Genomic DNA, 15,843 nt, shown 5'->3' on the forward strand with positions numbered 1-15,843 from the left:
GTTCTATGTCCGTTCTACTTTCCATTCGAAACCATCGAAAAATTTATTACGGTTTGAGTTACACAAGTCGCGAAAGATGTCACTAAAAAATGAATCGAATCGATTTTTCGCGCGGTTATCGGTTTTTTAATGAGATCCTCACGTTCGACACTCACAAGATTTTCAATTATAGCATATACGCAGCAGTAAATTTGAACGGCGCATCAATCGCAAAAAAATATCGACATCTATGGGTATTAAAAATAAAAGGTGAAGAGATCGTTATAAGAAACATTAATTTGTTTTATGTGTTGGGTTCGTTTGGGGTTAGGTTGAGTGTTATTCTAATTATATAAAATAGTTAAATAGATTCAAAATAATAATAAACAATAAAATATATCTGTTATGAAGATAAATATTGATGATAATTTTTCATGAGAATGAGATAAAAACGCCCTCGTCGATGACATGTATAAAGAGGAAAAGAAAAGTTGGAGAGACGGTATCGTGCAGGTGATGTATGAAAGGTACGAGAGAACGCCGCAATTAAAATTTCAATATAATTGCTGCGTTCTTCTTCAAAATGCAAATGCGCTGCCGCCCGAGTCGATTCCTTGAAGTTGTTATCGATCTCGGTGCTCGAGCGCGTTATATCCTGAATAATCTCTATTTTTAACCGGTTCGCGATCCGAATGTCAGAACGAGCCGAAAGGACGAACATTATCGAAAGGACGAAGAGTAAACCACTGAGGAGTAGTGAAAAAAGTTACCGCCCCTCGACCCCCGCCGCCACCGTTACCTCCCCAGCCGCCAATGACTCCGAACTTATGAAATAAAAACGAAGATGCTTGTCTATACGACACTAATTCAAACATCAATATATTACCCCTACTGTTGCCCCACCAACCAGGCGCTGTGATCTTGTGGCAGGTATAACACATCCCCTCCTATAGAGACCGCGGTATCTCAAGTCCGAGGAGTTCCTGTAGTCATTCGCTGCTAGATCCTTGACTTGGTACGTTTCGCACAACACCTTCACGATACCGTCCGAGACGTACCGAAAATCTACGTTATAAAAACCCCAAAAAAAATACCCCCCCAAAAAAGAAAATTAATATTAAATTTTTCGCGAGTGACCCGAATACGTTTCCATTAAAAAAATCGAACCCAATTAGAACCCGGCGACTAAGTGAACTAGAAACCCATACAAATAACACGAACGATCAGTGATAAGTGCTTGAGTAAACGACCGAAATCAAAATATTAAATACCGCGGCGATTTCAAAATTAGCACCGCGGACCTCCCCGAGTGAAAGTGATCTCTGTTATTAACACGTTGAGTGAAGAACTGGATCATCATCGGTATATACGACGACAGTGCACGCGCAATGTTGCATGCTGTGCGCCGTTGATGAGAGGTCCTTGCAAGGACACCCCCGGAACCTGGACAATTTACAATTTTCCACCGATTACGACCACGACAATCCAAAGGTAAGTCACTACATCATACTAAAACCTTGTTTTGAGAGCAATTCTTAATTCTTAACTCTTAACCGGCGGAGCTTTTACGCAATCGGTTTTTTCGCGGAGAACTCGATGGGCAGTTGAGCGAGCTTCCCGTTTGGTAACTTCAATGACAAGCCAGACAACGAACGCTTTCCGGCGGCAAAATCGTTTCGTTTATTCACGAATTCCGCACACCTAATTGTTGCACCTCGGAACAATAGTGACGAGTTAAGCAATATTACCGAAAGACACAGGAAACACCTAAATTGTTTCTAAATATTTCATTTTTTTTTACTCCTATTTAACAAAAAAGAACAAGAACTTTATTCAAAATAACTTAATAAACTTGAAGTATAAAATCAAATTAATTTTTTATTACTAAAATTAACTTTTAATAGTTCTACAGTAATTATAAATGAACCAATTTATATTCATTATTTTTTAATTATTAGTTATTTAAAATAATTAAATTCATTAGAATTATATATCTATTTTAATTTTTGTTAAAACTCATAAAGTAGCCTCTATAAATGAAATCTAAAACATTGTCTATAAAAAATTTGATATCTTAACGTTAAAAATGTCTTAAACTTAAATAAAATCTTAAGTTACAAATTTAAAGAAATTTTCCCTATGATCCTATGGAAAAGAATAATTACAATTCAGAGCATAAAGTGATTAAGTCACAACAAGCATGAACTCATCATCCTTTTAAGCCTATAACAAAGCAAGAATATATTAATATAAAATACGTTCGTTGCTACTGTATTTTGTACTATAAATAAGTAAAGACCCAGTTTAGTAACAGTAACAAAACAATCTTATAATTGAACATTTTATTCCGTCACCGCCGTAAAAAATTTGGTTACAATTAAACCGTAATAAGCGATTTTTACCTGTTTTCTATTGAGTGATTACCACAATGGAAAACCAGTAGTTTACTCTTGTTTTGTCTTCTACGAAATGAACGGAAAATTTAACCTTCCCAGAAAACTAATAGCTTTTAAAAGCGTTATTTTGGTTAATAAAGGGGTTGACCAAACCATTTATCATCGAAAAACCATAAGTGACAGATGTTCTTTTTCTAAAACTACTACGCTTATTAAACGTAAAATTTTAAAGTAATATTTTAGGAAGCTTATTTTTTTTAATTAGTAATTTTTAATCTTTAATTTAATATTGTAAAAAATGTTATTTGCTCCGCAAGATAATGAAGACTTTACTTATAAAGTTCGCGTTCAGAAAACCGACGATGACGAACCTTGATGTGACTAAGGCAAATTGCCGAGGAAACTGAAAACCGAAGGGGGCAGCCACAGTCGCAATTTCACGGACATTATTGTCGGCCATTGTGGCCGGTTAACGAGATGCCCCCCGACAGAACGGTCGCTGTTTGAGAAGAAGGCGATATCGCGACAGGCCACTTAATGACTTTCGGGCCCGTTTTGGCGAAAATCCACACTTACCTTATTCAGTCGTAAACGTGAAACCGCCAAGACACACAGACAGTAGAAATTTAATAGAAAAAATCCAATAGAAAACCATAAAAGTTATTTAAAATTTATAGGAATGAATCGTTCATAAATTATTTTTAAAAAAAGAAGGGTAATAAAACTTAAGATTTAGATCGAAAATATTGATTTTCTAATGTGTCAAAAGGAGCTATCATTAAAATAAATTTATTGAAATACTTATTAAGCCATAAAACTTTTGTTGTAACTTTTTATTAAAATAGATCTATTTATTTATTATGTCCCTACAACTTCAAACTTTAGTTATTCCTTCCTCAAGCCATGATTTTACGAAATCGTGCATTACGATGGCATTGCGGCCGTCCAACCGAGCGAACGTTCCAGTACACATCCGTACAAATATACTGTGGGAATCTATCACTTTAATAATTGATGATAGTGGTACTCCGTCTCACGAGAGGCGGCAAACGGAATTAGAATAAACGTTAAAGTCGCGTATGCCGTTAATCGCGACTGTCAATAAGAGAGGTCCGGCATTCTCTCCGTTGTTGGTTCTTTCAATATCCCAATATTTGTGGGTCGGTTTCTCGGGCGGTCGTCAAAATTTTGTTTAAACAGTGTCGCGGACGACGACATCTAATGCAATATTCATGGCAATTTAAATTTTTCGCGACCATTTCTCGGATTTCGGACTGAGTACTCACGTCTTGATCGATTTCAGTTACTTATTTGACCAGGTGTTGAGTGTTAACTTTCGTTCGTTAGTACCTTAGTGTCAAATGCAACTAAATCCTTTTTATAAACTTAGCGGGATATTCATATTTATCATCTACAAGGATTATAAGACAAATAACATTATATAAAATTTTATCTCTAAATTTATTTGTTTACAACATTTTTTAATAACATCATCATAATTTCCTTTTAACTGAAATTTATTCAAAGTTTTATTATATTTGTATAAATATCGAGGCGTAAACTTATTAGTGTCTGCACCAAAAGAAATGATTAACTTAACCATCAATTTGTGGTACTTAACGTAAACTAATATTCAACGAATTATTTAGCGCGAGATTTCAACTGATATAGTTAAAGAAATATTAGTTAAATATAAATTGTTTATCATAAATGAAAATTAACAACACCTAAGAAGACACTTTAAAACTAGAAAGCTCGAACCTTTTTAACGAAGATGGATTAGATTATCTGATCTGAGATCTCAATCTCAAGATGTTTCAGCTTTCAATGGTTAAAATGAGGAAAATGTTATTGGGTTGAACAAAAATTACTTTTGACTCGATTCGTGAGTTTTGCGCATGCCGCCGCTCGTGGTTCTTTCTACAAGCTCTTTTTGAATAAATGTAAATTGCGAACGTTGTTAATAAAAATCTTTTAATACAAAACTATCCTAATTGGGAGTTACACGACGTGGATGATTAAAAATATTTAGGAATTATTTATTTATAAACGATTGCAGTAAAATCAAAGTTTTTTGATAAACAACATATGTTATAAACAATACTGAATTTTATGAATTGATAAAATCGTTGTTATCCTTTAATTCTTTATATTTATTTGATTTTGTGTAAATGATGTACCATGGTACCAGAAGCATTTCCGTTTTTAGCCTTCTCTACACGAATTTGTTATGCAACCACTAAATGAATACAAGCCTTCATGATTGAAACATCTTAGCGAGAAGAATTCTATTAAAATTGTTCCAAATACAACCAATATCTTAAGATAAATAAAGACATTTTGAGAATGTTTGTTAACGCTACTTGTAATAATAAATTGAAGGAATGCGCAACAGTTTAACTGTGGATGAGTAGCAATACTTACGAGACAAAGACAATGCTAAATTAAAATTCAAAGAACGAAATTGGATTCGGACGGGTTGCATTTTAAAGATCTTAAAGATTATACCATCGAAGCTATTGCTTCTACTACAAATTTGCGAATACTACGGAGGTAGTTTGCGAGTAAAATAAAATGTTGCACATATAGCGGCTTTCTTTCCTTTTCTTCTTTTCCTATGTCGCTTACCACAACATACCGCGCAATATCTTGTGGGTGCTTCCTTGTTTAGTGTAGGAGGAATAAAAGTAGAGACATTTCGTTCCGTTAGTTGTAATATGGCAGATGATTTTTATTTACTTGCTTTTTTACATTTAATTCACTGATAATTTTAGATAAGTCTTTTTACTAGATTGTTTCTAAAATCTGAATTAGTTCTTTCATCTCCATTCTTTTTACATAAGAGTTCCAAAAGTCATCTAAACGTTCTCACAATTTTTGTTTTTGTAATAATGTCTTTATCTGGTATTATCTGTTTTACTTGTTGGTCTTTCAAAGCTTTTATCTTGCCACTTTAGGATCATAACATTTCTTTTTCAGCAACTATTATTTCACCTTTTTTCAGTTTTTTGTCTGAATGGAAGTAATTCCATGTATTTGTTTTATTTGTTATTGAAAATTAGCTAGTTGTGGTGATTGAAAATGGCTCAATTAATGCCATGATAACTTGTAAAGTAATTAGTGTCTTTATATTAATTACTGCTTAGGGTTTTAACGTCGCTCAAGTTGTCTCGCGCATGCACATTTAGTCCGGTTTCGGCTCGAGATAATTCGAGTGTGCACGTGAAGGGGTTAATTAATCGGATTTAGTACAGAATAACCAATGATTTTTTAATTTAAAATGACATTCAATTTTAGCATTGATGGTTTTTAATAGAACTTTTAACACTATCGATCAAGGTGTGTTTTGTTCAGGTTTACGGTGTTTTGGGGATTGGAAGTGAATTCCAATCATTAATTCGAAGATTACCGCCTGATAGAAACCAGGTCGTAAAGTTTTTCAATTGTCCATCTGCTTCTAAACACATTAACCGTCGCCCGTCGAATACCGAGTCATAACGAGTACAGATTTTACCTGGTATAGTTAAACGATATTATGACTCCTTATACCATCAAATTAGAAATTTATTTGTATAATTGATTAGTATGTATTTCATATAAGGTTTGTTCTTCAACATAAATACACTTGTTCATAACATTTTTCTTAAGAAACATCTCGTTATCCTCCTATTAAAACAAATTATTTGATTTGGGTCAAATTGACCCTGTATTCGAGTTGCACGTCGCAATCCAGGCATTCGTCGGGTTGTTAGAAGAATCTGAAATATGAAGATGATTTCTGCAAGTTTGCAAGAAGACTTGAATAATATTAATAATTTTGTATAAAAGTATGGATTTAGCCTTAAAGCTGGCAGGTCAGCTGTGACTGAACATGTAAGAATAGATTTTGAAGCAAAGTTTGAAAGTTATTTTCTTTTAGAAGTTACAAGTTACTTGTACTATCGCAATTTACTTATATGGTACCTGTATATAATGCGATAAATAGGGTAAATGATATAACTATATATAAATGCGATAACTTCTATAAATAGGATAAATGTATAAATGGTACTCATCTAATCAGAGTGTAGACAGGATGAAAATCTTGCCTACCATAGAAAATGGGAGCCGTAAGATTGAAACAGTGTTTTATGAATTAAAAGACGTTCCATAACTAAATATACCCAATAGCTGGAAATTACACTGTTTGTTAAGGTGCTTGATATCTTTATAACCTAATTAAATTTGGGACGATTGTGCTTGCGATTAACACTTGATTCGGGAGATTCATTTCTCCCCTATTTACAGCTTTAAAATTTTCAAAAAGCATTTGTACATTAAACTTATTGCATATGTAATGAAATTGATGGCGAAATAAAACGATTCTCGTATGCACAGTTTAAACGTAGGCTTTCCCAGTTATTATTGCAGCAGCAGCTAATTTCCATGGTATATTCTGTTGTAGGTAATTAAAATTCTAATTTTAGTTTACATTGTACTATTTTATTTTAGGTCAATTAGTTCAATTTGGCTTTGGTTATTTCTCATAAGCAGGCCGCGTTATAATGATAGTTTTAGACTGAGATATTTTATTTTTAAATTAAGTCGTTTATAATTATATCTTTCTTGGTATGTGCCACTTTTTTTTTGAGTACGCGAAACATTTCTTCATTGGTCTAACTTTTTCCCTTATACGACTTTGTCTATTTCCCGATCTGTTGGCAACTACATTCTCTCCGCGGGGACTCTGTCAATATTACGACATGTCTTAAATTATCGAATTTTTTTAATACAACTATTTCAGTGAGTAAATGTAATTTCGTCTTATGCCACTGATGCAATGATTTAAATTGTGTGCTTAATCTATAACAATTAGTAGTCTGATAACTCCTTTTTCAAAAGTTATTCAGCAAATAATAGTGAAATCGCCAGATAAACAAAAACTATTTTCCAAAAAAACTTTTTTAAGGTTATACCAATTAATGTTTTGTTATTACAATCAAGCAGTGTATAAAATAAATGCGGTTTTCTCGTTATCTTTTTTACTTATCTATACATTAACCGCTATGCAAATCTAAAAATGAGAACTACTGTGTTCCACCTATTTATTATTATTAAGTAAACACTAATTCTTGATCTTCTTGACATTTGATCCAGAACATTCTGGATTATGAATATTCAAATTCTGGACCGCTGTATCCTGCCTTTCTAGTTAATTGCCGAATTCATCGAATAGGTGATACTAATTAATTTGAGGAGCAGATTTCTCGGATATTAAAAAAATTTAACCTTGCAGCGGTAGCATATAAATTTAGGACAAGAACGATTACAGCGGAATGGCACCTTACAGGGTTTATTGAGAATATTTTAAAAAATTGCACTAAAAATCGCATATTGTATTAATAAATTCTTACCTTAATAAAATTGCATAGAAACTTTTTTTGATGATTCAGATAAGAGGAAAACTCGATAGCAATTTTGGGTTAAAGATTTATGCCCAATTAGTGGTATTTATTGCATTGATGAACGTGAAATAATAAAATTGTTATGCTTCGGCGTACTCACTAAACGCACAACAGACCATGCCATATTTGATAGTATAAATTTAGGTTTAGAACGATTCAATATATTATATTCTATACGAATTTGTACGGATAGAGCTTAATATATAAAGTTTTCAAGTAAGCATTACATATATGCAGTAATACCCTGAAGATACGGATTAGGTGGGGCCAATAAATACAACGTAAATCGAAAATTACGTAAGTTTCGTGCAATTTATGTAGAACACAATGCACACATATCTAATTTAGTAAATCCTATAAAACAACAATTTTTTTATAAATTGCATATTTAAATCATATATTTGATTGAACCTAAGATTCGTAGAGCAACATTAAAATAAACATTTAAATTTGACGATTTTATGAGATCAGTTGCTTCAGTGTCATTTTGTTACTCAATTTCAATCGGAGTAATTTTTGACGTAACCTCCTAATCATATGACTCTAAAAGTGCAATCGACTTGCCTTCCTAAAGTAATAGAACGCAGAAACGATAGTTTTTTCATTCCACGATTTTTTTTTCGCAAAAACAATCTGATGATATGAAAGAAAGATAAATAAAGATTTCAACTAATGTTTGCGCATGTATAATATAAAATACTTACGTTGTTCTAAAAGAATATTAAAAACACATTTTATAAAACTGGTTAATCAACTTTGAATGATTTATGAAGCCGGTGTGAACAAGCTAGAAATGTTATGATACAATTTGATCGAAGGAGGGGAATAACCGACCAATTACTTATCTTCGAGTTTACGTAAAACACACATCCTACATTATTACCTAATCAATAACAGTTCAAATAGAAATAGTGAGTGTTAATTCTTTTACTGGAATCAATCATTCATTGTGGAACACGAATTTGATATCTTTAGAGATGTTTTCTTGAAACATATTATTCAATTTGTGCACATGATATTCTTAATTTAAACTGCAATACGCTAACCAAAAGGTACCAAAATTATTTAAAGTATTTCAAATATTTACATATATATATATAAATATATATATAATTAAATTACTCTTTTTAATTTTGTTAGCAACTGGAATGTCGTGTACTTAATAAAACGTGTTGCGTGTTATTATAGTACTTACTAGATGTAAAATTATGTAAAGGTGTAAATTGAAGTCTTAGGGTAACGATGTGGAACTGTACTAAAATTTAAATTAAGGATAATCTGCGAAAGAATGCTAATCGCAAGAATTAAGAACCATGTGAAGATCCAAAAGTTTAAACATGTAGGACGACAAAAAGAAATGTTACAGCTTCCTAAAGATTAAAGATTTTGTATTTAGTTAAGAACACAAATTCACATTCACGCATTACTACTTCTTACATAGAGATTTAATTTGCAAATTACCACCAAATCTAAATTTAGTGTCACTGCGGAACTATCAGCGAACCGTTAAAAGCTCATTTATTTTTACAATTTTACAGTTAAATGGGCTCAAAATATGAATGTTTAGAGATAAAGTATTAACTCGATTTGATAAATGGTCAGCATTAAAAATAATTTTTAGCAATTATGGACGACTAGGCTTTTACCCCTTGCAATTTTGGTTGGAAAATTCCTATCTAATAATAATATCAATTTTAACTAATATTTCTTAATATGTCCATAAAAACTATAAAATATTATCACACGGTATCCCCAAAGGGGATATCTTAGATTAATTACTTGACTACCGATTTGATGCTGACTTTTCCAATTGTGCTATAAAATGAACAGAAAAAAGTTAATGAGTCAATTTGTTCTCAATTAAAAAGATCTCGGGGCGATCGACTCAATCGTTGCGTAAAAGCTCTTTTTGGGGTGCCGGGCGTTGAAACAACGTTTCGGCCATCTTCGCCAAGAGCGATATCATTTTTCTTAATTACTTTCTCGCGCTTGATAATTAACGTTGAAATTGCGTCGACTTCTCTTCTCAGGAATCGATTCCATCACACAACAACAAAACTCCTCGAGGACCAACGGTTAATTACTTAGTTTGCGTTACACATTTTAGCTAGAAGCAAAACAAAATTCATTTATTCAAGCTAGAATATGTAGGTTTGTCGAAGAGAAATTCCTATGCTTCAAAATGATAATGTAAGGTGATTTCTTAAAGGTGTTGTTTATGGGGTTAAATGGGAAATAAGACATAAATAGCTCAGGTTATTAGAATAGCAATTCGTTCGTTTTATTTTTTTTAAAGAGCCCCGTTTCTGTTATTGCGGGAATCTCCAGTGAACCGTGACCGCGGGTATGACTCCGGCCCCGGTCATAGTCGTTGGGAAAATTAAACGTCGGAGGTGTGCTTGGGCAACGGGAATATCGCGAGCCGGCGTATCAATTAGAAAAATAATCAATCACGACGGCAACAGTGTAGGAGTTGACCTTCCCCAGCGAATATGGAACACGCCGTGATTGCAACGATTATATACAATAATCATCCGTACCATTGTTCACCTGACCATTAAGATGATCCGTTCTCTTTCTCTCTTTCTCTTGTATTTGTTACCCCGAGTTGGAAAGATGAGTTTCTTCTTCATTTAAAATTTTTTTTTATTTTCAACTTGTACTCGGACGGTAAATCCATATTCATTAACCAGCACGAGCCATCATCTATCGAACCGCCATAAGTATATAACGCACGTAGTTGTCGTCGTCATCATGATGATGGTCGCATACATAGAAAAATGTCCAGACGCGACGCACGGTTTTTGCGATTCCATTGCGAAACCCGAAAAGGAGACGTCACAGTCGGCGCTCGTGTGCTCATGACACCCGTGGTAGTTAAACGACTTTTTGATCCATCGATCGTCTCTAATCTTATTTGGAGATATCGACGGGTATCGCTGTCGGTGATCGTCAGTCGAGCTTTTACTGGATGCAAAAAGGTGCCAATCGGGGAATTTATTTACGATAAGAACTTGCGTTTCAAACTTATACATGGTTATTTTTATTTTTACAAGAATTTATGGACACCTAGGAAATAATTAAGGAAAAATGGTTATAGAATGGTTTGAGTCGAGTTATAGAAGAGAATTAATTAAAAAAGACTTAAGGGAAATAAAGTACGAATTAGAAAGCATCCATACCTAATTTAGTAAAACTACCTCATTATTAACAGAAAAAACGTTCCTGCAGAAACATTTCCAATGGTTTAATTGATTTAAGTATTGACAATTTTAATTTTATGTCCATTAAAATTTTAAGGAAACTATTTTCATTTCAAACATCGTCGTTACATGACAACTTTATTGATATGTTTTCTCGAAATGTGTCTTTCTTGAATTATCACGGTTATCACATGATGTGTCGTCCAAATTACTTTCGATGACAATAAAATTTATATTACAATTTTTTGTGACGTACTTTTTATTTAAAGGAAATAAATAAAAACCACAGGCGCCACTATTTTATTGAGGTGTCAGTTTTCCTCAGTTAAGCCTTTAACTGTGGAGAAAATAATTGTTCTATACCACTATATTTTTATTAACTAAATAAATCCAAAAGAAACTATTTAAAAGATGTATAAAAAAATGATAAAACGATTACGACTTATCGTCAAAAACGTTAAGAAAATAAGGATGAGAAAACAAAGCTATAATCACACAAAGCGTACGTTGAAAATTAAATAACCGCTCATCTCGCAAACCTCAATTTCATTTAACTTCAAAAACTTTATTGTTCGGCTTATTTTATTATTAAAAATTCCGTTCTAACTTAATTAATGTGTTTCACAATGACAGTTTATGATTTCTCGAACAATATTTTTGAAAATTGGTAATGAATTGTTAGCTCAAATACAAAAATCATCATGTACCACTTAAATCGCCATCTAATTACTAATTCGACTAAAATATATCTCGGGTTGGTTATAAAGTAATAAAATGCGACCTCTATCTTGGACTCGATTTACGGCCTCCAGCCATAAATGCCCCTAAGAAACCAGAGCCTCATTCCACCAAAATTCCAGATAGAGCGAGATAAACCATCTCAATTTTAGAACTCAATTTTTCAGCTAATTTGTAAATTCGGAATTATTTGCTAGGTGGTAAAGCTGAAGTGAAAATAATAAAATATGATAACTTCTCAAACATGTTTGTGCAAGTATAAACAGATTATTTTTGACGAATTGCAAGATCATCAAATAAAGTTTGAATATTAGTAACAAATTAAAAATCGATCAAAGATTTTGGTGTCACACGATCAACTGTTTGAATTTTAAACGATTCAAAAAAACTGTTGGAAAAATGACTAAAACAGTGATAACAAGAACTTGAAGGAAAACGCCTTAAATTTTGCAAAGAAATTATCTCGTCATTGCGACTTACACAACAATAAGCGAGGAAACGATTTCTTATTGCTTGAAAAAGCTAAAGGAACATGACGGCGAAGCTATAGGAAAGTAAAATGTGAGTGATGGGAAGGATAAGGAATTGGGTGATGAATACGAGGATGGAGATGACGGCGGAGAAGTCGTGCATGATATTGATGATTGGACTTAAAGCATGATCAGGTAATAACGTATGGGACGGTGCCTATGGTATTCAGTGAGAAAGCCCGGAAGTGGTGCTTGACAATAAGATAATATACATGGAACATTTAAGGTATGCCTCGAAAAAGTTGATAAAGCTGATGATGGCTAGCTTGATGAAAGGTATATGATGGTCTTTTAATGGGTGTGTGGTTGTACGGGTGTGAGGTGTGGGGAGTTCGAGTTCGAAACAGTCATTTCCGTCGGAAGCTGCTTGCCACACAAGGGATGATTTTGTTGGTGATGCTGCCAGTCACTAGAACTGTGTCAAATGATACAGATTGACAGATAGACTTGATTCTTCCGAGGGCGTACCTGGGGCATTGGTCTGGTCATGCGGAGGGAAGGGAGCTGCGGTATGAAAGTCCTAACGAGGAGGTTGTGATAGGAAAGGTGGATGAAATCTGATAAGGAAAGACATCCGCCATGGTATAAGCCCAGTCTTCATAAGCTGGTGGAGTTGGGTTGAGTTGGAGGAGATGAATAGGTGTAGTTGTGGGAAGAGAGAGATGCTGGTGCACCTGGTGTAGGATTGTATATTGCAGTAGTATACAGTAGAGAGTTTTTGGAGAGGCTAGAACTGATAAGGGTAAAGGAGATAGATTGGTGGAAGGTTACGAGGAAGGAGAGATTGTTCGTGCTCTTGAAGAAGTTTGCGGCGAAAGGAAAAGCTATGTAGTGCTGAAGGATGGTCTTACCTGCGTGTAATGACGAAGATGGCCTTTGGAACCACTATAATCATTATAGATCCTGTATAAAGTTAGTCTTTTTCTCAACATAAATCAAAGTACAAAAACAAGAAGGTACATTTGCAGAGAAGATTAAGTGAAAAGATTCAGATTTAAAGTTCTTCCTTTATAATAATATCCAAAAAACTATGGTATATTTAGTAATGATAAATAACGCAATATGGTTCAGAAATGAACCAAATCTGCACAAAACTCTAGACCTTTTGACTCAAAATGCACTTATATCGTTATGGTTCTTACCCATTCAAATAAATACGTTAACACCAAGAAGTATAAATTGAAATTATCAAATCGGTGTACCACTTTCAAAACTTTTCCAAACACAAGCTAACTCTATTTAAATTTCATCTGAATAATTTGAAAAGAAATCAATTACTAGATTTGTTAATAAGAATGTATTTGTTCTTTTTTTTAATATAACATGATAATTACATAGTAAATAGAAAACCTGATTTAACACAACACGTTCAAATTCTACCCGAACATTTAAATAATTAACAGAAAATAATAACACAAATATTCGAAAACAAAAAGAGGTTATTTCTATGAGGTGTAATTGTAAACAATGTACTTCATTTTACAACAAATTTCATTATGATAGAGGAGAAAACAACGTTGTTGCGTGATGTAGAGTAATAATAACAAGAATAATTCATATTCTTTTTATTATTAGGAACATTACAAATATTGTAACATGACAGTGTTTTTTCAATCACTTGACTCTCGCAAAATTTGTAGTAGAAAATATTTTATTACTTTTTTTTTCTATTTTTGTTGCTTAGATAAACTCTGAATTAGTCATCATAGTTTCTCAACCGCGGTGGATTATGATTCTAGAGTTGAAAGTTTTAACGCGCCTAATTGTAACGTTGAAAATTGTAGTAGAGTTAAACATTAATACACAGATCATCAGATATAGTGAACAAAAAAAAATCTTGAGTCCTATATTTAATATTATTTATTAATATAAATGTATATAAATCTAAATGTCAGCGCTTAGAAATTGCGTGCAACACAGATTGAGTGCCAAACTCGGGACTTTCCCATTAAATTTATTACTTCATTCAAACGGTTTATAGTTTAAATTAAAATATCGTAAAAAACCGTCATAATTCCACTCTTGAAATCATAAATCAATAACTAGAAACGACAAAACAGCTGGAATCTGGAATGTCTGGTTAACGTAGATGCAACCAATACAGCATATGATAAGCAAATTATTATCGGATAATAGAATGAATAAAAACTCCAGTTGAAGAGAAATAACTTATATGAAACTTCTTTATGTTATATATTAAATCACAATACAACATGCAATCACGGCTCAATCAGATAATGTGGTACATTCCCAGCTCTAAGTTAGTTAAGTAGTTACCGCCACAACGTTGAAGGTACCGCAACATGTATTGTCCAATATTGAATCGATCATAATACCTCGGTTGCAAAAGACCTCGGTTTCATTAGTCGAAATCGTCTTTTTTCGAGTTGAACCTAGATGGCTTGAGATCAAGGAGCCGCAATATGTATTATATAATATTATATCTAGATGATATTTGATGAGCCAAGTTAAGCCGAAATCGCTTGTGGCAATATTTATATATTACATCAATTGCAGCGCCTCGGGCGCAAGCGACCTCGGCTTCATCATATGAAATGTATGTATAAGATATTCTATCTGATATGAATTGTAATCCTTCGATGCAACCGTGTTTAGCTTATTGAAACGAAGATTTTAATGTTAATATTATTACCTAACAAATTTTGTAAATTTGCAAAGCATATCTTATATTTACAACATTAATAAAACGTTTATCGATTTTTCGCAATGATTAAAAAAATAATGATCTAAGGATTTAATCTAACCGAAGCTGCAACTTTCCCCTTACTAATAATAATCAAAAGGAGATTTACAACCAATAAACATTTACGTTTAATATACCCATAAATAACTCAGATTGCAATGTTATACATTCTTTTCTCAGATTATTCAAATTAATTTTTTTTTCTAAACTCAAAAGCCGCAATTTGTATGGAAATAATCTAAAAATGAATTTTAACTCTAACTTTTTTCTATTTTTTTTTTGTTAAGACTTAATTCTTACTAATGGGTAATAATTTAAAAAAATTTCCGTTAGAAATCTTATTCGTGCCAATCAGCGCAAAGTCGCCACACAACTAGTTACTAAACAAAGTAATTTCCAAACGTGACTTAATGTGGGCCTGACTAATTTAGAACTTATTTAACGCCTATGCAAACAGTTTTAACCCAGTTTCGAGGCCGAATAAAATGTGCTAATTGGCACACGTACTCTCTGGGTATTTTCTCTACCGCGTCGTCGACGTCTCTTGAACGACTCTTTCGTATCGAAAGTCGTCAAACAAACAACGAAAATTTAATAAGGAGACCCAAAATAAACACTTTGTCGAACCCGAGAAGAAATTCCATTTAATCCAATCCCGAGAACCATCTTCTCAATGTTGACACAAGAGAAAATAAGTGCAGAGATTTCGAAGGTAGAAACCCTCCTCTTTTCCCCTCCTTGGGGGGTTCCTCATGCCACGGACACTGTTTATTTAAATAACAAATCGAGTAGCCAGCACGGTAGCGATGATCAACAAATTTCGTCCAACAAACGTGGAACGTTTCGTTC

General features: G+C 33.2%; 1 protein-coding gene across 1 annotated transcript in view; it reads left to right on the forward strand.

The window, feature by feature from the left end:
* The first annotated feature begins 957 nt into the window (after positions 1–957).
* The window catches only part of LOC111415966 (knirps-related protein-like), a 32,492-nt gene continuing 17,606 nt past the window's right edge, over positions 958–15,843 (forward strand). The window contains exon 1 of the mRNA XM_023047875.2: positions 958–1,470. Coding sequence (XP_022903643.1) covers positions 1,375–1,470 — 96 coding nt within the window. The 5' untranslated portion in view covers positions 958–1,374. The remainder of the gene's footprint in view (positions 1,471–15,843) is intronic.

This window comes from Onthophagus taurus, chromosome 1 (assembly GCF_036711975.1).
Source record: "Onthophagus taurus isolate NC chromosome 1, IU_Otau_3.0, whole genome shotgun sequence".
Taxonomy (NCBI): domain Eukaryota; kingdom Metazoa; phylum Arthropoda; class Insecta; order Coleoptera; family Scarabaeidae; genus Onthophagus; species Onthophagus taurus.